The 25,051-nt window shown below is 43.9% G+C and overlaps 1 protein-coding gene across 2 annotated transcripts in view; it reads right to left on the reverse strand.

Moving 5' to 3' along the window:
- The window catches only part of LOC137376466 (TNF receptor-associated factor 5-like), a 72,677-nt gene that overhangs the window by 32,670 nt on the left and 14,956 nt on the right, over positions 1-25,051 (reverse strand). Inside the window, exons 1-3 of one of the 2 annotated variants that reach the window (XM_068045088.1) lie at positions 5,162-5,321; positions 3,313-3,565; positions 2,584-2,641 (exon numbers count right to left, since the gene is read on the reverse strand). In XM_068045088.1, coding sequence (XP_067901189.1) covers positions 2,584-2,641; positions 3,313-3,565; positions 5,162-5,204 — 354 coding nt within the window. In that variant the 5' untranslated portion in view covers positions 5,205-5,321. Of the gene's footprint in view, positions 1-2,583; positions 2,642-3,312; positions 3,566-5,161; positions 5,322-25,051 lie in introns of those variants that run through there. The other variant, XM_068045089.1, reaches the window with a different exon arrangement.

Below are 25,051 nucleotides of genomic sequence, written 5' to 3' on the forward strand. Positions count from 1 at the left end.
GTGAGGGATATGCTGGGCCTTGAGGTTACAGATTGTGGTTGAATATAATTCTGCTGTTGCTGATATATCCCCAGCAGGGCAGGACTTCCATCTGCCATGAGATGCTCTCCTCAATCCAAATTACTTTCCAGTCCCATGATTATTTTAATGCTGGAGGCATGAGGCTCTCTGGCCTCCGCCAGGGAGTCACACCAAACATGGCCAGAATCTTGCTGTGGTTAGATTCGGAGGCCTGCTGCAATGGGAAACAGAATGCGTCCTCTGAGATTCCTGAAGAATCAAACAAAAAAAACTCCTGTAAACCTTTCTTTTAACCTAGAAGGATGTGCAGATTGGCTGACATTAAGTAAGGTGAGAGGAGGTTTGTGCAGAGCATAAACATAGACACAGACCAGTTAGGCTGAATGGTCTGATTATATGCTGTAAATTTTATGTAACTTGTTCTTGGGACTGCTGACATCCATTCTCTGAGAACAACTGCACAGGTCACGCTGTGAATAAATATCGGAGGCCTCCTATACTTTGAACACTGGATATGAGGGCCTAACAGGCAGCCCCAGTGTCCAAGATTCAAACAGCTCAAATTGTGGGAAATGCAGCAGAGGTTGTGTTTCCCTCATTTCAATTTGATCTGAATGCATGTACCCACATACAGGTGGGCATAAATTGGTGGGAGGGGACAAGAAAGTCTAGGTCAAACGTCTAGGACAACTAAGAATGGATACTTTGGTGTAGTACTGGAGGGTTGCTGTGAAAGTGCACCCCAGCATAAGTTATTCCTTTATTTATGGGCGTAATAGTCACTGCCTTTCAAATTAATTGTATGTGAATTGTTGTGCGATACTCCTGAGAGGCATGGTAGGTAAATGTTAGTTGTTTTTCCTCTCGAAACGGATGGAAAAATTTCAAGGAAAACTATTGAACTCTGACTGTCCTCTCGTAAAAAGGCACACACTGTAACGCGCACTTATCATTACACTGCATGATGTTCATTGCTTCTAATAGTCTACAAATGTAATGCAATAAAATGGCAATACTCTGCAGCTCAAGTATCATGTTTAGATAAAGGTTGCCAGCTAAACCCCAATAAGTTTAAGCCTTCCCTTAAACATTCCTTAAACCCATTTCTTTAATCAAATTTTTAGCTACCCTTTCTCATAGCTCCTTCTTTGGCTTGACATCTAATTTCTTCTTTCTGACTCTGTGAAGTGCCTTGGGCCTTTTTCTTTTAATCAAAGGCTCTATATAATTGCAGGTTGCTTTTACTGCAGTGGAGTCACATGACTTGCTTCTCTTTAATCACCTCTTCTAACCAAGGAGATTTAACAAATATTCTATCAAGCAACTACACTTTTGTTTTTGGGAGCAGGTAATAAGAGAGTGGGATGTAATGTTTCTAAAAAATATTCCCAGGATGAGTTCAGTCTGCAATATGTGGATTTCTTATTTACAGTCAATCCTCCATGTCAAGTTTATTATTTTATAGAACTCAATTTCAAACATTGTTCAGAGGCTATAGTAAAACAATGATTAATTCTTCTTCTACATTGCTTTCTCTCCCTCATTTAGTTCTTCCTTCCCCATTCCCAGTTCTTTGCAAATTTAGTTGCAGCAGAGATTTAATGCCACATCCACATATGCATAAATTTGGCATCAAATCTGTGCACCTTGACTGACCCCCTTGAGATCTATGTGAATAGAAGAGTTACATCATGCTCCTTGAAACCACTCTAATTACTGACATGACTCTGAACCTTTCCACAGCCACACCCCATTTCCATGCCTGGGAGTTTTCTTCATAATTGCCTACATTACAACAGTGACTACACTTCAAAAGTACTTCTTTGGTTGTAAAGCGCTTTGAGACATTTGGGTGGTCATGAAAGGCACTATATGAATGCAAGTCTTTCTTTTTTCTTTTGGTACTGCAAAGGAAATGTTGTACATTCTAGTTTCTTTTAAAACTTGGATCACCATTGTTTATGTGTATATGTGACAGACAGATCTTTTCCAAGTTTTAGAGGAAACTGGAATTTCATCGCTAGAGGCAAAAATTATGTTGCCAGCACCAGTAGGCTGATTATGTTTGATGAAGCTTCACTTGAGGTGCTTTCAGTATAACAGCATCATAACGGAGCTATGCAACATTATCTATCCTCCTGTCTTCCAAAAGGATAACTACTCCTAGCCAAGCAACTGAGCTCAAGAACTCACTTCGAGAAACTGCAGAGGCAAATTGTGTTCTTCCACTTCTTGATAATATATTAGTGTAAGGACACAATGAGTAGCCAACATATGCAAAATTATTTCATCAAACTAAACATTTTCTTCAAAGAATCAAGTATTCCTTAAAATGAAATGGAGTGAAATACTTTTAACAAAAAATAATTTTTTCCATTTTCTTTCCGTCACACTTTAAAAAAACTACTGATCAAATTGTGACAATGTATAGCTTTGAATTGTAGAATTTTTGAAAATGTAATTTCTTTAGAAGACCATTATGGAGAAAATACGGCACTACTTTTTTTCTCTTGAAGAATTTCACTGTTCAGCATTTTATCTTTTCATGCAACTTTATCTTACCCAGTTTGCATTGATTCCTTCATGATCAATGGGACAAATGGCAATGGGTTTAGTCTCTCTAGAAAGCATTTTAAAAACAGAAGAAATGAATTAGATAAAAGAATTAAAGTAAAACAGTTTCAATTCTTCATAACACTGAATATCATCCTTGTAAATCTTCATATCATACGTGATTCTACTGCATACTCCCATAAAAACAGGATTCTCTCATATAATGCTTTCTACAACTTAAATTCACCATTATTTACTGGAAGCATAATCATATATAATTTAATATAATCATTCTTATTGTGTTCCTGCTACATTTTAAAAAATGCTAAAGATCAGAGCTCCTGGGTAGGTCTGAGCACAGTAACATAAAGGTGACAGCTTGATATCAGCATGATCAATGTCACTGACAGGGGACACACAAAGGATTTTGTTTGAGTCAATGTCTTACTTCCAGCTTGCGTTGGAGGAGCAAAAGGTCATAAAACATGCATTTATAAATAACCTGCATCAAAAAATGTGGGAAACTGAAGAGTAACATCTCCTGCCCTCCAAAGGAAATGCTGGTTACAAACCAATGTGTGAGGGACAGATTAATTTTTCAGATAGGTACAATTCTTTACTGAAATAGGTATGTACAAGAAACCAATAACAAATCAAGTTAATTGCATTTTCCAATTTCACTACTAATGCACAATTTAAAATTGAACAACTTTGAAAGTGATAATAAAAATTACTTACATTAATTCTGCAATGCAATTTTCACAAAATCGATGTCCGCATCCAGTCTGATAAGGATTGCAGAGAACAAATGAACAAGTGACACATTTGTACCTCTCTTCTAATGGTTCAACGAACTGAAGATTTAATCCAGCCTGATAAGGGTCAAACCCTAAAGAGAGTGATGTGCTGGAACTATCTTGACGAATAAACACACTTGATCTGACACCACAGCTTTCTTCGGAGGCCATCAGAGTTAGTTTGCTCGACAAACCTAATGATCATTTAAAAAGTTATTATTAGTTGAAGTTAAACACAACCTGCATTTGATTCATGAACTATAGAGTTATGCAATTGAAGGTATCTTGATGGGAACATGTGGCATGCTGTTTTTATTCTCATGAATTAAAAGGATTCATTATGGGAGAGAATATGGCATTTAACACTGCCCCAATACTACTTCAATATTTATACCATGAGAATTTTTGTTCTTCAATTTCAGATTTACTATTTATGGATCACAGGGATGAATCTCCAGAAAGGGTTGAATGGTCTGATTTATGTCATGGGTAATACATTGGCCAGAATCCCCCCAATAGCTCAGTAAATTTATCCAGTGATTAACTAAGGCAGTAATTCTCAAACTGGGGGCTGCGGAGACCTTCCAGGGATTTGTGGGTGTGCAAAATGGGCAACTACCCAGAGTGCCATGGTCAACAGTAAGTGAGTAAGTGGCAGCTGGAGATGTGCCCTGCTCTCCCCCATGGCCTTGTCCTTCCCCTGCTCCTCTAGTGCTTTCTCTGTGCTCTGCTCCCCCTGTGCTCCTGCTTTCTCTGGGTTCCTGTTTTCCCCATACTCCTGCTCTCTCCAAGCTCCTATTGCCCCTGTGTTCCTGCTTTCTCCAGGCTCCTGCTTTCACCGTACTCTGCTCTCCCCATACTCCTGATCTCTCCATGCTTTGCTCCCACAGTCCTCCTACTCTTCCCCTGCTCCCTCCATGCTTTGCTGTTTCTGTGTTCCAGCTCACTCATGGCTCCTGCTCTCCCTATGCTCCTGTTCTTTCCATGCTGTACATCCCCAGTGCTCCTGCTTCTCTCCCTGATTCCCTAGTGCTTTCTCCCTGTTCTGTTTTCTCCAGGCTCCTGCTCTAACCCTGTTACTGTCAAGGATGGACAAACTCTGCAGTGAGAAGCAGACACACCCATCTTACTGATATCTGTAAGTAAATACCTGTTTTCTTAAAAGCGTTATTAAAACATTCTTTACATGCAACATTTTCATATTATGAGAATTATATAATATTACAAATTAGATGGGGGTTCCATAATGACTGATCCATTTGAAAAGGGGTCCTTCTATCCAAACAAATTGAGAACCACTGAACACACAGCTCAGCCAGGTCCTTGATTGAAGCCACAGTCTGTGCAGAGTTTGTTTGATCTCAGTCAGGGCAGAAGTTGAGCATTAAAAAGGTTTACAAAGTTATGAGTGGCATGGACAGAGTGGATAGTCAGAAGCTTTTTCCCAGGGTGGAAGAGTTAGTTACTAGGGGACATAGGTTTAAGGTGCGAGGGGCAAAGTTTAGAGGGGATGTGCGAGGCAAGTTTTTTTTACACAGAGGGTGGTGAGTGCCTGGAACATGCTGCCAGGGGAGGTGGTGGAAGCAGATATGATAGCGATGTTTAAGAGACATCTTGACAAATATATGAATAGGAAGGGGATATGGGCCCCGGAAGTGCAGAAGGTGTTAGTTTAGGCAGGCATCAAGATTGGCGCAGGCTTGGAGGGCCGAATGACCTGTTCCTGTGCTGTACTGTTCTTTGTTCTTTTGTTCTATTACCCCTAGTGCCTGTTTTAAATGGTCTCTCACCTTGTCTAGTTCCAATGAGGTGCTTCTGCAGTGGCTCAAGCATGGCAGGTGAAAGGCTAAGAAGAAGTCAACAGCTTCAGGAGGGGAGGAGCAGAACCATTTTTTATTTAATGGCAAACACATACCACGGAATGGTTTGAGCTTTTGTTTTTATCTTTGTTGATTTCAAAGCAGCAGCTGTGATACAGAACAACAAATAGTCTAAGAAACTATAATGGAATAGGGGAGAGTGTTGAAACAGTTGCTCTTAGCTGGTGCATCCTAGCCAAATACATTTTTCATTTCTGTATTTTCTAGTGCTTCTGTTTTACATTTTTGTGTTGTTAAATGCTGAACATATTATGGGTTTCCCCTGTTTATACCACTTAAAAGGGACAAAAAGCGCACAAATTATAAGTACTATTCAAGCATCTAAATTTCAGCACATTGGAGTCCATTTTAACACTCTGCTTCACTTTTTGGCATATTCACAATAAATACACGTCATTATTAATAGCTTTAATTGTCCTTTTTATGCTCTAACTAAATCTCCTGGGCACTCCAGATGCTTATTGCTACTACTCCGCCATTGAAATTTCATAGTCTCTATCTGATAGAGCTGTCTCATTAGCCATGCTAAAGTTTGATCAACTGAAGTGTGGAAAACCAACACAATTATTAAGGAACAAAAGCAGAAAATGAGCCAAATACACATCAGAGCCATCAGTATCCGAATCAAAAGTGACAGGTGCAATTTTGGGAGAGAATCCTTCATCAAAACACTTTTATCTCTAACATTACAATGAAGACATTTACCTGCCAGGCTGTCAAACAGAATAAAAGATTAAGGCCGGAATTTTACACCACCCCAGCGAGCCAGATGGTTGCGGGGCTGGAGTAAAATTGAGCCGGAGGCTTTCCCAACCTGCTCCCGCCTCCGCCCCACTTTATGCGGGCCGGAAGGGGGCGAGAAATGGGCTGCCCGCCCCAGGCCAATCAAGGCCCATAAGTGGCCACTTAAGAACCACTTAAGGACCTGCAACCACCTCCACAGGGATTTTACCCATGGCAAGTGGGCATCCGGGAGACGTGAAAGGCCGCTCAGTGAAACCTGGTGGCCTCTCAGCGCACCGGGGGCAGGGGGGGGGGGGGGGAGATAAACGGGCACAAGGTGCCCGATTGAGGGCCGCCCCTGCTTCCCCAACCACCCCCAGGACCCAAGACGCCCCTTCCCCCCACACGACCATCCTTGCCTCGCCGGGACAAACCAAACTTACCTGTAGTCCTGGCTCCATATCCACAGCTGGGCTGCAGTCTCAGCAGTGGCCACCGCTCCCAGTGGCGCTGCTGGGACTAAGAGCTGCCAGGCCAATGATTGGCCAGCAGCTCAATGAGGCAGGACTTCCTCGCTCAAGCGGGTGCAAGTCCCGCCTCGGAACAGTTAAAGCCCGGGGACCGGTAAAATGCGGGTCGGATCCCCAGGCCAGGTGGAAGCGAGTTCGCCACTGACTTTTATGTCGGTGGCCAGTTCCCATCCACTTGACATAAAATCCAGCCCTAAGTAGCTGTGTCAAAGAGTTCAGGAAGGTTTCTAGTTCCATTCCTGGTCTGTGCTGGCCAGATTTCAGTCAGCATGGCAGTAGGGGCACTACAATTGACCGTATTACTGCCATTCCAGGATGGTATGTTGCCTCCCATGTGCAAGGGTCTTGGATATCACTGAGCGGCTACAAAGTCTTCTGGAGGGTGAGGGTGCACAGCCGGAGGTCGTGGTCCACATTGGTACCAATGACATAGGTAGAAAGAGGAATGAGGTCCTGCAAAAAGAATTTAGGGAGCTAGGCAGCAGATTAGAAAGTAGGACCACAAAGGTTGTAATCTCTGGGTTTCTTCCAGTGCCATGGCATAGTGAGTATATGAATAGGAGGTTAGAGCAGATGAATGCATGGTTGGGGAGATGATGCAGGAGGGAGGGCTTTAGATTCTTGGATCACTGGGCCTGTTTCTGGCGAAGGTGGGATCTGTATAAGATGGACAGGTTGCACCTGAACCAGAACGGGACCAGCATACTTGCTGGGAGGTTTGCTAGTGCTGTTGTGGGGAGGGGGGGTGGTGGGGGGTTGGTTTAAACTAATTTGGCAGGGAGATGGGATACAGAGTGGAAGCACAGTAGGGGGTGATGTATAATCAAATATAAATGTGAAGCTAAGTCAGCCCGGAGGACAGAGTAATGTAGACCTGTTAAGGCTCAGGCAAATAATGCAAGGCTGGATTGTATCTATTTTAATGCAAGGAGTAAGGCAGATGAATTGAGGGTGTTGATTAACACATGGAAATATGATATTATTGCTATTACTGAGACATGGTTGAGGGAAGGGCAGGACTGGCAGCTCAATATCCTAGGGTATAGTCAGACGTGATAGGGGAGGAGGTAAAAGAGGAGGTGGCATTGCACTGTTGATTAAAGAGACAATTACTGCAGTAAGGAGGAATGATATCTTAGAAGTTTCCTCTAATGAGGCCATATGGGTAGAACTTAAAAACAAAAAAGGGGCTATTACTTGGCTGGGAGTGTACTACAGGCCTCCAGTCAGGCAGTGGTAGAGGAACAGATATGTAGGCAAATTGCAGAGACGTGCAATAAAAATAGGGTAATAATAGTTGGAGATTTCAATTTCCCCTACATTAGAGGGGATAGTATTAGTGCAAAAAGCTTAAAGGGGGCGGAATTCTTCAAGGGCATTCAGGAGAGCTTTTTGAGCCAGCATGTAGAGAGTCCTACAAGAGGAGGAGCGGTACTGGACTTAATCCTAGGGAATGAAGCTGGACGAGTGGTAGAAGTGGCAGTGGGAGAGCATTTCGGGGATAGTGACCATAATTCTGTACGATTTAAGGTTGTTATGGAAAAGGACATAGAGGGTCCGGAAATAAGACTGAATTGGGGAAAGGCAGATTTCAATATGATAAAACAGGATCTGGCCAAAGTGAACTGGGAGCAGCTTCTTATGGGAAAGTCTACATCAGACCAGTGGGAGTCATTTAGAAGGGAAATTGTGAGGGTTCAGGTGCAGCATGTTCCTGTAAAAGGTGAAGAGTAGGACCAACAGGCCAAGGGAACCCTGGATGTCAAGGGATATAGAGCATTGGATAAGGAAAAAAAAGGAGGCGTATGGCAGATTCAGAGTGCTGAAAACAGCAGAGGCCCTACAGGAGTATAGAAAGTGTAGGGGAGTACTTAAAAAAGTAATTAGGAAAGCGAAGAGGGGGCATGAAAAATCACTGGCAAACAAGATAAAGGAAAATTCCAAGGCATTTTATAAGTATGTTAGGGGCAAGAGGATAACCAGGGAAAAAGTGGGGCCCATTAGGGATCATAGAGGCAATCTGTGTTGGAGCCAGAGGACATGGGTGAGGTTTTGAATGATTACTTTTCATCTGTGCTCACTATGGAGAAGGACAATGTAGGTGTAGTGATCAAGGAAGGGGATTGTGAGATACTTGATCAAATTAGCATTGAAAAGGAGGAAGTATTAGCTGTATTAGCAGGCTTAAAGGTGGATAAATCCCCAGGCCCAGGTGAGATGTATCCCAGGCTACTATGTGAGGCAAGGGAGGAGATAGCAGGGGCTCGGACACAAATTTTCAGATCCTCTCTGGCCACAATAGAGGTGCCAGAGGATTGGAGGACAGCGAATGTGGTACCATTATTCAAGAAGGGTAGTAGGGATAAACCAGGTAATTACAGGCCGGTGAGTCTAACATCAGTGGTAGGGAAATTATTGGAAAAAATTCCGAGAGACAGGATTAATCTCCACTTGGAAAGGCAGAGATTAATCAGGGATAGTCAGCATGGCTTTGTCAGGGGGAGATCGTGTCTAACAAATTTGATTGAATTTTTCGAGGAGGCGATGAGATGTGTAGATGAGGGTAAAGCAGTTGATGTAATCTACATGGACTTCAGTAAGGTTTTTGATAAGGTCCCGCATGAGAGATTGGTTAAGAAAGTAAAAGCCCATGGGATCCAGGCTAATTTGGCAAATTGGATTCAAAATTGGCTTAGTGGAAGGAGGCAGAGGGTGATGGTCGAGGGTTGTTTTTGCGATTGGAAGCCTGTGATCAGTGGTGTACCGCAGGGATCGGTGCTGAGACCCTTACTGTTTGTAGTGTACATTAATGATTTAGACGTGAATATAGGAGGTATGATCAGTAAGTTCACAGACGACATGAAAATTGGTGGTCTCGTAAATAGTGAGGAGAAAAGCCTTAGACTACAGGATGATATAGATGGGCTGGTAAGAAGGGCGGAGCAGTGGCAAATGGAGTTTAATCCTGAGAAATGTGAGGTGATGCACTTTGGGAGGTCTAACAAGGAAATGGAATATACAATGGATGGTAGGACTCTAGGGAGTACAGAGGGTCAGAGGGACCTTGGTGTACTTGTCCATAGATCACTGAAGGCAGCAGCACAGGTAGATAAAAGGTGGTTAGGAAGGCATACGGGATACTTGCCTTTATTAGCCGAGGCATAGAATATATAAGAGCAGGGAGGTAATGAAAGAGCTATATAAAAAGCTGGTTGGGCCACAGCTGGAGTACTATGTACAGTTCTGGTCACCACACTATAGGGAGGATGTGATTGCACTGGAGAGGGTGCAGAGGAGATTTACCAGGATGTTGCCTGGGCTGGAGCATTTCAGCTATGAAGACAGACTGGATAGGCTGGGGTTGTTTTTCCCTTAGCGGAAAGGTCAATAACTAGGGGGCATAGATTTCAGGTAAGGGGCAGGAGGTTTAGTGGGGAGTGGAGGAAGAATTTTTTCACCCAAAGGGTGGTTGGAATCGGGAACACAACATTCAAGAAGTATTTAGATGACCACTTGAAACACCATAACATACAAGGCTACGGGCCAAGTACAGGGAAATGGGATTAGTTAGGAATGGTGCTTGATGGTTGGCGCAGGCGCGTTGGGCCGAAGGGCCTGTTTCTGTGCTGTAAAACTCTATGACTCCATGATAGCTACCCAGCAACTCACTAGCAGAAGTGTGCATGTGGGTGTCAGTTGAGCATAGCTTTGAAATCCCCGTGTTGGAATAGTCTTCTGAAGCTCATCATCAAGGCTCACAAATGAATAATGGACACTTGGAAGAGATGTTGGTGGGTGCACAAAACCTGTGGAACTGTGTCCTAACAAGGAGTCAACAGCCACAAGAGGGGCACGTGAAATATGACAAGAAAAACAATAAAGGGAGCATTTAAAAAAAACAAGTTGAGTGATAAACATCTCTAATTCACAACCTGTATGTTGTCAAGCACATGCTGACTAATTTCAACCAGGTAACGGATAAAACTTTAGAAAAGTCCCACACTCACACTTATATGCAACATAAAATATTGAAACTCAAACCACTTAAAAAGAGTTTTCACATCATTGTGGCTCAACAAATTTTGTGGGGTTTTTGGATCGCTGTTTAAAAAAATTCTAATGATCCATTCTTAAAATAAAACAATGTGATATTGGCAGTTCATTTACCAAATAAGTTTTAAGATCAGGAAAATAAACTTCTCGGAGCCAATTATTATGTCAACAAATTAATTGTTAAACTAATGAAAAAAGTTGTTTCTGTTTTTTGCGGCATCAACAAATCCAAGAAATTAGTCATTAGTCATTGACAAATTTGGTTTCTTTCAGACATTTGTTTTCTTGCTGCAAAATGTTGTGGAGAAGTAACCAGGATGGTGCAATTATGCTAAAAGCTAAATACTGCAGATGTTGAAAATCTGAAATAAAAACAAGAAATTCTGGAAATACTCAGCAGGTCGTGCAGCATTTGTGGAGAGAAATGAAGGGTCACTGACCTGAAACGTTAACTCTGCTTCTCTCTCCACAGATGTTGCCAGACCTGCTGAATCTTTCCAGCCCAGCATTTCCTGTTTTTATATTATATTGGTGCAATTATACTGTTGTTTTTGTGTGATGAGAAACAGTTTTGAATGATGTACGTCAATGCAAAAAGAGGTAGCATAACCCAAGATTCAGTGCTTGACCTGATTTCTGAATGCACCAAAGCAAGTAGTGTGAGACTCTGTCCAGGTCATCTCACTTTGGTCTAAATCACACTGCAGCTAGAAATTACTGGTCTTAGATCAGCAGCTGCAGGTATAACTGCAGCCTAAGAGACTTGTAGATGATGTTCAAGAAATCATTAAGCCAGTCTGTTTATATATATGTACTGCAAGGTTAGTCAAAAAGTTGAGTAGATTAGAAAAATATCTATTAATATCCTAGATTGATCTGACCAACACTTATCCAAGAAGTGTAAACAGGCTAGTTTTCTTTTTGTTTTCTTCTATTTTACCAACAAGGAAACTATTCTCCCCAACTTCACATTAGGTAGTTCATTGTATGTGACAAGACAGTAAAATATCAATGGGGTGAAATATCATCATACACCACAAGAATAAAGCTCAAGTGGGTTATCATGATCATCTCAAGGCAGAGTGGTGTTCCTGTCTCCTAACACATTGCAGACTGTGTAATTTTGTGTAATATGCAAACATAACTGGCTATAATTCTCTGCTTCACACTTATCAGAGGAGGTATTCTGCTATGGCGGTGGGGGTGAATTTGTGAAGACAAAGGTTAATCTAGCCTTGGGAAGTGCTTCAGACGTTAAACATGCATTGTTCCCTGTAAATGTACAGCATGCCAACAATCTCAAAGTAATATTGTACACAAGCACAGTATATATAATTGTGCAAAATATGTTCTCTACAGGTATACATATTTCCATTTCCATTAATAGTGGACAACAGAATTTCAGATAAATGTTATTAAGCAGCATAATTTCAAAACAAGAGAATCCATTTTTGTTCTTTTAAATAAACTATTTAAAATATTGAATTATGAAACCTTTATTTTAATGGAGTCCTAGCATATTGCCAAAATGACAATAGCCACACCGGGTCTGACCTCAATTCTGTTTTGTAAACATATATATGAAATAAGTTTGCACCATTACCATTAATGTACAATGGCAACAGTATATATATATACTAATGACCGAGACCTTGGTGTACAGAGCACAATTTCAAAGTTTGCAGATGATACGAAACTTGGAAGCATTGTGAACTGTGAAGAGGAGAGTGTAGAACTTCAAAAGGACATAGACAAGTTGGTGGAATGGGCAGACAGGTAGCAGATGAAGTTCAATGCAGAGAAATGTGAAGTGATTCATTTTGGTAGGAAGAACATGGAGAGACGATATAGAATAAAGGGTACAATTCTAAAGGAGGTGCAGGAGCAGAGGGACCTAGGTGTATGTGTGCCTAAGTCATTGAAGATGGCAGGACAGGTTGAGAGTTCAGTTAATAAAGCATACAGTGTCCTGGGCTTTATTAATAGGGGCATAGAGTACAAGAGCAAGGAAGTTATGTTAAACTTGTATAAGACACTAGTTCGGCCTCAGCTGGAGGATTGCATCCAGCTCTGGGTGCCACATTTAGGAAAGACGTGAGGGCATTAGAGAAAGTAGAGAAAAGATTCACGAGAATGGTTCCAGGAATGAGGAATTTCAGTTATGAAGATAGATTGGAGAAGTTAGTACTGTTTTCCTTGGAGAAGAGAAGGCTGAGAGGTGATTTGATAGAGGTATTCAAAATCATGACGGGTCTGGACAGATAGATAGAGAGAAATTGTTCCCACTCGTGAAAGGATCGAGAACGAGAGGGCACAGATTTAAAGTATTTGGTAAGAGAAGCAAAAGTGACATGAGGAAAAACGTTTTCACGCAGCGAGTGGTTAAGGTCTGGAATGCACTGCCTGAGAATGTGGCAGAGGCAGATTCAATTGAAGCATTCAAAAGGGAATTAGACAGTTATATGAAAAGGAAGAATGTGCAGGGTTTTGGGGAGAAGGCAGGGAATGTAACTGAGGGAATTGCTCTTTCAGAGAGCCAGTGCAGATACAAAGAATAGCTTCTTTCTGCACTGTAACGATTCTGTAAGTAGCATTTCCGTCCGTTAGAATTTGAAATCATTGCTTCCTTATCAAGCAATTAACTTATTGAAATTGTGCTAAGCTTAAATATATTTACTAAAAAAATCCAAATTTTTCTCTTCCAGTGATATCCAATAACTTGGCTTATTTTAGCCCTGCATCCTGTCAGGAAATGTCTTCTTTAGGTAGTTTAAGCCAATTTAAGAGATATACAGTAGATGGGACCTTCTTATAAAGTATGTCCAAATTTGTTTGGAAGATCCTTCAGAGACCAATTCCTCAATGTAACACCATGTTCTGAAGCCATTTCTGGTCCATCAGTTGAGGTTCTCATTACTTAAAAGATAGAGTCCTGTGGGATTAGCAGGGAGATTGTGTTGGATAGGGAACAGGTTGTATTCTCATAGACAGATGGTTGTTATTAACGGTAGTTAGAGGAACTGGTTACTCATGGAGTTCCGCAGGGCTGTTCCTGTAAACCATATCAATGATCTGAACAACGATATCAGGGAACTTATACACAATTTCACAATACACAAATGCAAACATTTGTGAGGTTGGTAGGAGGTTAACTGAGAAAAATAGATTACAGGCAGATCTAGATGCAATGTGAGAATGGGCCCATGTCTGGCAAATAGAGAGTTACAATGTATTGCCAGGTCAAATAAAAAAAAAACGATACTATCTTTGTTTAAGTCCTTGGTTGGGACTCATTTAGAATACTGTGTCCAGCTTTGGTCTCCTCACATAATGGGATGATATGAAGTCCCTGGAAAAGATACAGAGTAGGTTCCATTGATGGCCTTTCGTTACCATGATAGGCTTATAGAGCTGAGGCTTTTAATGCTAGAAAAGGATAGATTTGGAGGAAATTTCACTGAGGGCTCTAAAATAATAACAGTAAGAAAGATGGAGGCGTAGTGATAAAGTCACTGAACTAGTAATCCAGAGGCCCAAAGCCTGCGACGCAGGTTCAAATCCCACCACGGCAGCTGGTGGAATATAAGTTCAATTAATTAATAAAAATCTGGAATTGAAAGCTAGTCTGAGAAATGGTGCCATGAAACTATCAATTGTCATTAAAAACCCATCTGGTTCACGAATGTCCTTTAGGGAAGGAAATCTGCTGTCCTTATCTGGTCTGGCCTATTTGTGTCTCCAGACCCACAACAATGTGGTTGACTCTTACCTGGCCTCTGAAAGGGTCGAGCAAGCCAGGCAGTTGTCAAGGACAATTAGGGATGGGAAACAAATGCTGGTTTTTCAAGTGACACCCATATCCCATCATAGAATTTTAAAAAATTATGCTCCATGTAGGTCCATTATGCTATTTGAGGTCAATAGGTTAGGGAAGACAAGGGGACATGAATATAATTCATGCAAGCATAAAGAAGTAAGTTAGATATCAGGAAATAATTTTTTCACAGAGTCATTGGCCTATGAAACAAGTGAATGTGGATTTGCTGCAAACATTCAAAAATGTGTTTCAGGGCTGGATTTTGTCCCCACTGCGGGGATCCTGATGCTGGGCCAGAAAGCCAGAGCAACCCCGCCTCAGCCATTTTCAGAGCCCCAGATGGGATTCAATGGCAATCAGGCAGTTAGCTTCCTGCCGTTGGGGCTTCTGCCCCTTTAAGGGCAGAGGTCCTGGCTCCAAGATCTGCCAACCAATCAGAGGGCTGGCAACTCTTCAGTCCCACCAGCTCCACTGGGAGCAGTGGCCACTGCTGGGACTGCAGCAGGCCCAGAAAAGCGACCATGAAGAAAGCTCTGGAATCAAAGTGAATTTGTGGGGTTTGACAGGGTCGGATTTATGGGGCTCAGGCAGGCAGGTGCTGGCGAGGGCCAGGTTTGGAGGTTGTTGTTTAGGCGGGCCGGGGGGGTGGTCTTCCAGCAGGAGTGGACCTTGCCACCGGAGGATGCCTTCGTAAGCCACAGGGTGCCAGATCAGGAGGGGCTCCCCACCATGCTAGCAGGGAGGCTACCATGTTATACTGCGCAGCCTCCCCACAAAGCGGAGGGCCCCCCAACTGCCACTGGTAAAATACCAATGGTGGCGGGAAGAGGTCCTTAAGTGGCCTTTAATTGGCCACTTATGTGACTCAATTAATGCACGTAAGCAAAATGCAATAGACAGAGCTACGCGATCCCACAACCAACAGATCAAATCTAAGCTCTGCAGTCCTGCCACATCCCATTGTGAATGGTGGTGGACAATTAAACAACTAACTGGAGAAGGAGGCTCCACAAATATCCCCATCTTCAATGACGGGGGAGCCCAGCACATCAGTGCAAAAGATGAGGCTGAAGCAGTCGCAAAATCTTCAGCCAGAAGTGCCAAGTTGATGATCCATCTCGGCCTCCTCCTGAAGTCCCCAGCATCACAGATGCCAGTCTTCAGCCAATTCGATTCACTCCGCGTAATACCAAAAAATGACTGAAGGCACGGGATACTGCAAAAGCTATGGGCCTTGACAACATTCCGGCAAATGTACTGAAGACCTGTCTCCAGAACTTGCCGCGGCCCTAGCCAAGCTGTCCAAGTACAGTAACAACACTGGCATCTACCCGGCAATGTATGTCCTGTCCACAAAAAGCAGGACAAATCCAACCCGGCCAATTACCGTCCCATCAGTCTACTCTCGATCATCAGTAAAATGATAGAAGGGGTCGTCGACAGTGCTATCAAGCAGCACTTGCTTAGCAATAACCTGCTCAGTGACGCTCAGTTTGGATTCCGCCAGGGCCACTCAGCACCTGACCTCATTGCAGCCTTGATTCAAACATGGACAAAAGAGCTGAACTCAAGAGGTGAGAGTGACTGCCCTTGACATCAAGGCAGCATTTGACCGAGTATGGCATCAAGGAGCCCTCACAAAACTGAGGTCAATGGGAATCAGGGGGAAAACCCTCCGCTGGTTGGCGTCATACCTAGTGCAAAGGAAGATGGTTGTGGTTGTTGGAGGTCAATCATCTGAGCTCCAGCACATCACTGTAGGAGTCCCTCAGGGTATAGTCCTAGGCCCAACCATCTTTAGCTGCTTCATCAATGACCTTCCTTCAATCAGAAGGTCAGAAGTGGGGATGTTCGCTGATGATTGCACAATGTTCAGCACCATTCGCAACGCCTCAGATGCTGAAGCAGTCCGTGTAGAAATGCAGCAAGGCCTGGACAATATCCAGGCTTGGGCTGATAAGTGGCAAGTAACATTCACGCCTCACAAATGCCAGGCAATTACCATCTCCAACAAGAGAGAATCTAACCATCTCACCTTGACATTCAGTGGCATTACCATTGCTGAATCCCCCACTATCAACATCCTAGGGGTTACCATTGACCAGAAACTGAACTGGAGTAGCCATATAAATACCGTGGCTACAAGAGCAGGTCAGAGGCTAGGAATGCTGCGGCGAGTAACTCACCTCCTGACTCCCCAAAACCAGTCCACCATCTACAAGGCACAAAGGAGTGTGATGGAATACTCTCCACTTGCCTGGATGGGTGCAGCTCCAACAACACTCAAGAATCTTGACACCATCCAGGACAAAGCAGCCTGCTTGATTGGCACCCCATCTACAAACATTCACTCCCTCCACCATCGACGCACAGTTGCAGCAGTGTGTACCATCTACAAGATGCACTGCAGCAATGCACCAAGGCTCCTTAGACAACATCTTCCAAACCCGCGACCTCTACCAACTAGAAGGACAGGGCAGCAAATGCATGGGAGCACCACCACCTGCAAGTTCCCCTCCAAGTCACACACCATCCTGACTTGGAACTATATCGCCGTTCCTTCACTGTCGCTGGGTCAAAATCCTGGAACTCCCTTCCTAACAGCACTGTGGGTGTACCTACCCCACATGGACTGCAGCGGTTCAAGAAGGCATCTCACCACCACCTTCTCAAGGGCAATTAGGGATGGGCAATAAATGCTGCCCTAGCCAGCGACACCCACATCCCATGAATGAATAAAAAAAAATGTCAGAAGTGGGGATGTTTGCTGATGGTTGTGCAATATTCAGCACCATTCACAACTCCTCAGATACTGAAGCAGTCCGTGTAGAAATGCAGCAAGACCTGGAAGATATCCATGCTTGGGCTGATAAGTGGCCAATAACATTCGCGCCACATAAGTGCCAGGCAATGACTATCTGAAACAAGAGAGAATTTAACCATTTCCCCTTGACATTCAATGGCATTATGATTGCTGAATCCTCTACAATCAACATCCTGGTTATCATTGACCAGTACCTGAACTGGACTAGCCATTTAAATACCATGGCTGCAAGAGCAGGTCAGAGGTAAGGAATCCTACGACGGGTTACTCACCTCCTGACTCCCAAAGCCTGTCCACAATCTACAAAGTACAAGTCAGCATGTGATGAAATACTTTCCACTTGCCTGGATGGGTGAAGCTCCAACAACATTCAAGAAGCTCAACATCATCCAGGACAAAGCTGCCCGCTTGATTGGCACCCCACCCATAAACATTTACTCTCTCCACCAACGGCGCACAGTGGCAGTGTGTACCATCTACAAGATGCATTGCAGCAATGCACCATGGCACCTTTGACAGCACCTTCCAAACCTGTGACCTCTACCACCTAGAAGGACAAAGGCAGCAGATGCACGGGAACACCACTACCTGCAATTTCTCGTCCAAGCCACACATCATCCTGACTTGGAACTATATTGTTGTTCCTTCACTGTCGCTGGGTCAAAACTCTGAAACTCCCTTCCCCTGTCCCCACATGGACTGCAGCAGTTTAAGAAGGCAGCTCACCACCACCTTCTCAAGGGCAATTAGGGATGGGCAATAAATGCTGCCCTAGCCAGCGACACCCACATCCCAAGAAATGAATTAAAAAAATTTGGCCTCTTGTTGAGATGGCGGTCCTCAGCCTTCCCCATCCTTGGTAAAATTCCCATGGTGTCAGGAAGGCGATGGGTTTTCCAACCCCCTGCCTTCCCTCGCCATTTTAAACCCTCTAGCCCGTTTCCCAGCACGTCCCTAGAGGACTGGTAAAATGCAGCCCACTGAGTGTGGCCAACATTACTACATGCAATTGAGGTATAGGGGATATGTTTCCAGGCCAACATAGTTACCTGGAACTTGTTTAATTACCTTTGGGCTTTGAAAACTAATTTCCTAGAGTGTTATTTTTTCCCCTCTTTTTTTTTCTCTTTCTTTTGTTTCTCCTAGGAAATTGTGTGACTGGTCCGAATGGAGGTCAATGTGTGCATAAGTTGGATTATGATAACATGGGATAGGCTTGATGGACCAAGTGGTCTTTTCCTGCCCTTTGTTTTTGTAAGTTCATATGCTCAATTCAAGAAAAGGGTATGGGCACTTCCTGGGTGTCAGACAATGATATAATCGTTCATGGCAACTCCTTTGCCATCTCTGATACTGTCCATTCGGTGTAATAGTACCATTTCGAGTGAAAAAAAACTTTCTTAAGAGGATCTATCAAGATTTTAGCAAACTAGAAGACCTTATAATCATGTACTTGGAATGCTTGCTTGAAGCAAAATAGGTTTGAAGGGAAGGGAACTAGTCTATAACAGGATCCACATTTTGATTCTGCTAAGTTCTTCTCTGGTGTATTGAAGAAGGACACATTTTACTACTGCAGTCATGTTTATCGATGATTCATGATGTTGCAAGCAATTTCAGAACCTGGGAATATCCAACAAAATGTCAGGCTAGTTCCAGTACAGTTGTGCAATGATACATTCCTCAGCACTAAATATCATGCGAACAGCTTCACTGCCTTTGTGGTTTATTAAACATTAGAAACTCTTAAAAACACAGGATCTACCCTTGTTAAATTGACACAGTGGCCCAGATTTTGTTATAGCAGAGCATGTAACAGTGTCTCCCATTAGTTAGACTTGCCCTTGCATATATAGATATTTAACTTTTTTCCATGACAGCTTGCTGAAAGTGTGAGCTGATAACATCACAAGAGAAAAAGGTCATCTGGGACCTGAGTGAGCAGGGAAAGCATCTTTGTATCTCTTAACTAATCAGATGGAAGGATTGTGAAATTAACAATGCAAGGACTAGGAAGGAAATGCAAATTACAGTGGGTGAATTTAATTCCAAATCAGGTACTGAAGGAGAAATTAGGAGAGGGGAAGAAAGATTTAATTGAGAGAAAGAGAGAGATAAGGAAAAAGTAAAACAAAAATTTGAATTTTACATTTCTTAAATCTCCAACAATAATTAAAACCTGAAGTAATGAGACTCGACAACTGTATTTTTTAAATTTCAGTGCTGGAGAGGTTGTTTGGCAGTAATTAAGTTGTTAAAAATGTACTTAAGACTGGACAAGGCTTAACTTTCTATGGCGAGTTTCGCATGTATCCATCATGCAAATACAACAACAACATGCATTTATATAGTGTCTTTAATGTAGTAAAACATCCCAAGCGGATTCACTGGAATGATTAACAAAGTCACATAAAGAGAGATTAAGACAGTGACCAAGAGCTTGGATAAAGAGGTGGTTTTAAGGAACATCTTAAAGGAGGAGATAGTGGTAGAGATACACAAATTTTAGGGAGGGAATACTAGAGCTTAGAACTGAGGCAACTGAAGGCATGGCCACCAATGGTGGAGCAAAGAAAATCAATGATGCACAAGAGGCCAGAACTGGAAGAGCACAGAGATCTACAACAACAACAACAACAATTAGATATAGCGCCTTTAACATAGTAAAACATCCCAAGGCGCGAGGGTTGGAAGAGTTGACAGAGATATGGAGAGGCGAGGCCATGGAAGGAATTTTTAAAAAATGATAATTTTAAAATCGAGATGCTGCCAAACCGGGAGCCAATGGAAGTCAGCAAGCACAGGTGTGATGGGTGAATGGGATTTGTTGAGAGTTAGGATATGGGCAGTAGAGTTTTAGATAAGAACAATTTAACCCCATTCAATGCAGTTTAATGGTGAGCCAGACAGTGAGATGGTATTTTCATGAAGCCAATGATGGAGGAGCACAAATCAGACAGCAACTTTTGGATCTCTTCACCTCTCCTGAAGATGCCATACCATTTGCTCATAAATGACTACAAGTGCCATTAGCCTCACCTTTTTAAAAAAAAACAGGAACATCTGGGCAAATATAAATTGGTACTTAATAGCTATAAACAGAATTACAAGAATTTCTTAGTCTAACTTTGTCACTATTGTTTTGAGACACAAACATCATCATGGTGCAGTTACTATTCTGCTTGTGCACGTCATTTAGTTTGTTCCTTTGTTGTTTTGATTAGATATATGGTTATACCCAACAACAGAAATATTTCAATGATTAATGCAAAATAAAGCACTTAAGCAGAATTTGCAGGTGTACATTTCCCTCCAGCCTTCCTATTGAAAAAACTTTGGTACCTTGGACTATTTAAACTGCCTTAAAAGTAAACCCAGAGTTCACATGTTTGTTTAAGAATAGAAGCAGGTCTATGACTTTAATCAAATGATTCTAGGAATACAACATCGCTCTATTTCAAGCCTTTTATTCAACGTCTAATCCACAAATGCTATAGTTGCTCAAATACTTCGTAAATGAATGATTATATAAAGTTGCTTGTTGCGACTTGTTTTGCGAATTAGCATAACAATTTTACATGGCTGGCAGAGGAATTTTTTTAAATTTCATAATCACAACAAAACAGCGCAACTTAAACAGCACTGCCTTCTGTAGAAACATTATGCGTCTCAGACTCACCAAAGAGCAGCATTCATTCACATAGCATTTAGCTGGTCCTAACTTTTCTAGAATGTAATGCCTGTTGCAATTTGGGATTGAAAAAAACATTGATCCATGACTGAGCTTTTCTGGAACTTTTTGATGCTCGGAGGTCACCCAAAAAGCCACTTCTCCAGTAGTCTGAACGAAGAAAACTTTCACAATCCAAGTTCTCCCACAAATTTCAATTTTGTTATATGACTCCAACAAATGACGTAGTCCCAGAACATTAATTCACATGTATAATTCCGCATATATATGGGCAAGATTTGTATTTAAATGAGAGGGTGGGAATGGGGCAGGCAATCACTTAAATCCACCCTTCGGGTCGGCACACTGGTTCCGATGGGAAACCGGCAAGGCTCAAAGTTTAAAATGCTCCGCCAAGAGCCAGAATAGCCAACCCACCCAAGATCGCTAAATGCCCAGTTAAGCCACTTAACGACCTTGTGGTCAGCTTGTTAACAGACAGTTTTGAATTTTCTTTCAGAGACATGGGGCTGAATTTTGCTAGCCCCTCGGTGTCAGGAGTTGTGGCAGATGGGCCCGTAAAATTCTGCCGGGAGTGGCCTCCCACGACCCCTGGGCCGAGGAGGCCCCGCCGCATTTTACCAGCAGCGGCGAGGCCTTGGTGCGGCACCCCCGCCGCTTGGCGGCGAGGCCTTCATTTACGTATTTAAATTAATTTAAACGAAATGCAAATTCTCCTGACTCTGTACAACTGGTTGCCTTTGCATGAGGGCCTTTTCTGAGCCTGCCCTCTCAATGGAACCTCTTGTAAAGGCCTGCTTGGGTCTGGGGAAAAAAACCCGACCCGAACCCAACAGAACCACATCGGACCCGAGCCTGACCCGGCCCGAGTCCTTCCAATTTTTTCTGTGCCCAACCCGACCATACTGCACTCACTGTACTTACCACTTTTGGATGGATGGAATGGAAGGAAGCTGAAACATGAGCGCAATGACGTCATAGAGACGCTGATCCGCTCACTGCAAAGACTCCGATTCCGTGGAGTACTGTGGGTGTCTGACCTGAAAGCGCGCCCAGAAGAGCGACCTGACCCCGACCTGAACCCGACACATGTCGTCGGGTCCCATCGGGCTCAGGTCAGGTAGCAGGCCTTTAGCCTCTTGTTGCTGTCCTGCCATTCCGCCTGACACCCTACTTTGTTCATGCCTCCTCCTCCCGGTCATGGTTCAGACCCTGTGTGGATCTCATGGGCTGAATTTATTAGCGCGCCGCACATCGTGGTGCGCTTTGAAGTCGCCAGCCATCCCACGCCAATTTTACAGTCGCCAGCCGCATCTCGTGCACCTGTGGATCTCTATACGGAGATCAGAGGTGAGACACTAGTGGGGAGAGGATTACATTGAATTCAAGGCTGATATCAGCACTTAAGCTCAAAGGGCAGTGGGATTTGCCTCTGTCGCCAGATTCCCTCAAGTGCAGGGGATCATCGATTGCACCCATGTGGCTATCAAGGCAAAAACTGACCAGCCAGGGAGATTCCTCAATAGGAAGAAATTCCACTCCCTAAATGTTCAGCTCGTCTGCAACCACAGCGCGAGCTTCATGCAGGTGTGTGCACACTATCCTAAAAGCTGCCATTATGCCTTCATACTTCAGCAATCACAGGTGCCGCAGCTCTTCATGGAGCCATTGGAAATCCGTGGACGGCTGTTAGTTGATAAGGCTTATCCTGATAACTCCGGTGCAATGCCCCACCATGAAGGCTGAGAGACACAACAACCGATGCCACCTGAACACGTCATCATTGAGCAGGCCATCGCCCTCAGAAGATGAGATTCAGGTGCCTTGACCGGTCAGGTGGTGCCCTCCAGTACACACCCTCAAGGGTCTCACTTGTGCTGGCATTGTGGTGGTCTGTTGTGCACTTCATAACATGACCCTTCAGAGAGGTGTGGACCTTGAAGAGGGAGAAGCGCTGGAATGGAACAGCTCCTCAGAAGAGGAAGAGGATGAGGAAGAGGAGGCTTAAAGTGAACTGAAGAACAGTCACCATGCTTTGCAGGATGTGGCCACGGTAGGTTCAGGGGGCAGAGCGCTCATCAGGATGGCAGGGACGCTATGGCCACTCTGATCCAGGCATGTTTCACCTGAGCGATAATCAGTCTGCAGGACATTTGGAGAGGAGATTCTCCTTCATCTGAGTAAAAGCAAGCATCTGTTAATAGCAAAAGTCAGCAACTTGCCAATGGCACAAATCACTGCAAGGCTCCAGATTCTCTACCTGACACGCTCTTCCCCAATTCTCTTTGCCAATCCTTATTTTCCCTTCCCCTGGCTTCCACCATGATGAAATAAAGGCATACATGTCTGCCTTCATGCAACAACATACCCGGTGCTTTATCAAATTACAGTTTATTATTTAAAACAGACACACCCAAGTAGCCCACAAAGTGACATTACTATCGCAGTGGCCTGCATGCACAGCCACTCCTACGAGTTGCTCCCCTTGTGGCTGAGGTTGAGGTGGAGGCAAAGTGCTCACAAGTCACAAGTGCCTGTCTGGAACTGAGATGCCTGTGGCAGTCGGCCTCAGCGAGGAAGTGCCAGCGGGGGCCCGAACCTCCAAAGGCTGCTGCACCAGCATCACTGCAGGGGCAGCCTCTGTCATAGGGTGTAACTACAGATTCTTCATTCATTGGAGGGGCCACAAAGGCAGATGATGATGATGATGGAGCCCTGTGAGGGGTGTTCCCCTCATCACCATCTGTCACTACATCAGCACTTTCTTGACGCCCTTGATTGCTAGAGGGAAACACCAGCTGGGGTGCAGTTGGCATCCACTCCATGCTTCGTTGTGCCACTGACTGGTCAATGCTACAGGCTGCGGCATGCATTCTGTGCATGTTAATGCACTGTTCCTGCATCCACTCTGAGTGATGCCGCATATGGCTCTCCATGAGGTTGGCCATTCTCTCAATGGAGGAGCTCATGCACTCAAAGCAGTGAGACACTGTGGAACATATGAGATGAATGGACTCGTCCATTCTCATCCCATGACGCCGCAGTTCCTCAGGTAACTCAGACATGTGGACATATATCTCATGCTGGCTCTTCAGGTAGAGCCACCTGTTTCGTGACTCCCTCTGCATCTCCCCCCGGTCCACAGCAGGGCTGTGCCTGTCCTCCATTCTCCAAGGGATATTGGCCACAGCCAATTCTGCCTCCAATGTATCCCCCTGCTCCAATGTGATGTGCACTTCACCCTGTGCCACCATCTGTAATGACGCACGAGGACCCACCAAAGTGCAAGTATCTGCACTGATGAAGTGTGCACAAAAAAGATGATGCAGGCTGCAAGGTGTCTTCTTCCTCTGACTCCTCCAGAACAGGTTGGCGGTGTCTTGACTCCTCCCCTCTGCTCTGGCCCTGTGGCAGATGTAACAGAAGGTGGTTATGAGAAATCAACACAATCAACAGATGCTTCAGCTGCATGAAATATTGAGATGACAGCTCATGCATTGATAGCTCATTGCATGGGGAGGATTGCCATGCATTCCCAGAACCTGGAGATGTTGCGATCTTTTCACCGTCTATGTTGGACTCCTGTTTCTCCATCTCGAATGTCCCAGTGGCTTGCCACTCTGGCCAGATTAAGGGCTAGCTCCTCGAAATGCATCAGTGATGCGAGCTGAGGGATCCCACCGTCCACAGTGGCGCAGTGGTTAGCACCGCAGCCTCACAGCTCCAGCGACCCGGGTTCAATTCTGGGTACTGCCTGTGTGGAGTTTGCAAGTTCTCCCTGTGTCTGCGTGGGTTTCCTCCGGGTGCTCCGGTTTCCTCCCACATGCCAAAAGACTTGCAGGTTGATAGGTAAATTGGCCATTAGCAATTGTCCCTAGTATAGGTAGGTGGTAGGGAAATATAGGGACAGGTGGGGATGTGATAGGAATATGGAATTAGTGTAGGATTAGTATGAATGGGTGGTTGATGGTCGGCACAGACTCGGTGGGCCGAAGGGCCTGTTTCAGTGCTGTATCACTAAACTAAACTAAACTGCCCTCTCGCTCTCCCTGGCCTTGTTCTCCCAATTTGGCCTGTGAGGTGAAAAAAGATGCTGTTTGGAAAATGCCTCTCTCTCTCCCTCACCACTTGCAGCTTTTCATTCACATAGGATGTTGCAGAC

This window comes from Heterodontus francisci, chromosome 13 (assembly GCF_036365525.1).
Source record: "Heterodontus francisci isolate sHetFra1 chromosome 13, sHetFra1.hap1, whole genome shotgun sequence".
Lineage (NCBI taxonomy): Eukaryota > Metazoa > Chordata > Chondrichthyes > Heterodontiformes > Heterodontidae > Heterodontus > Heterodontus francisci.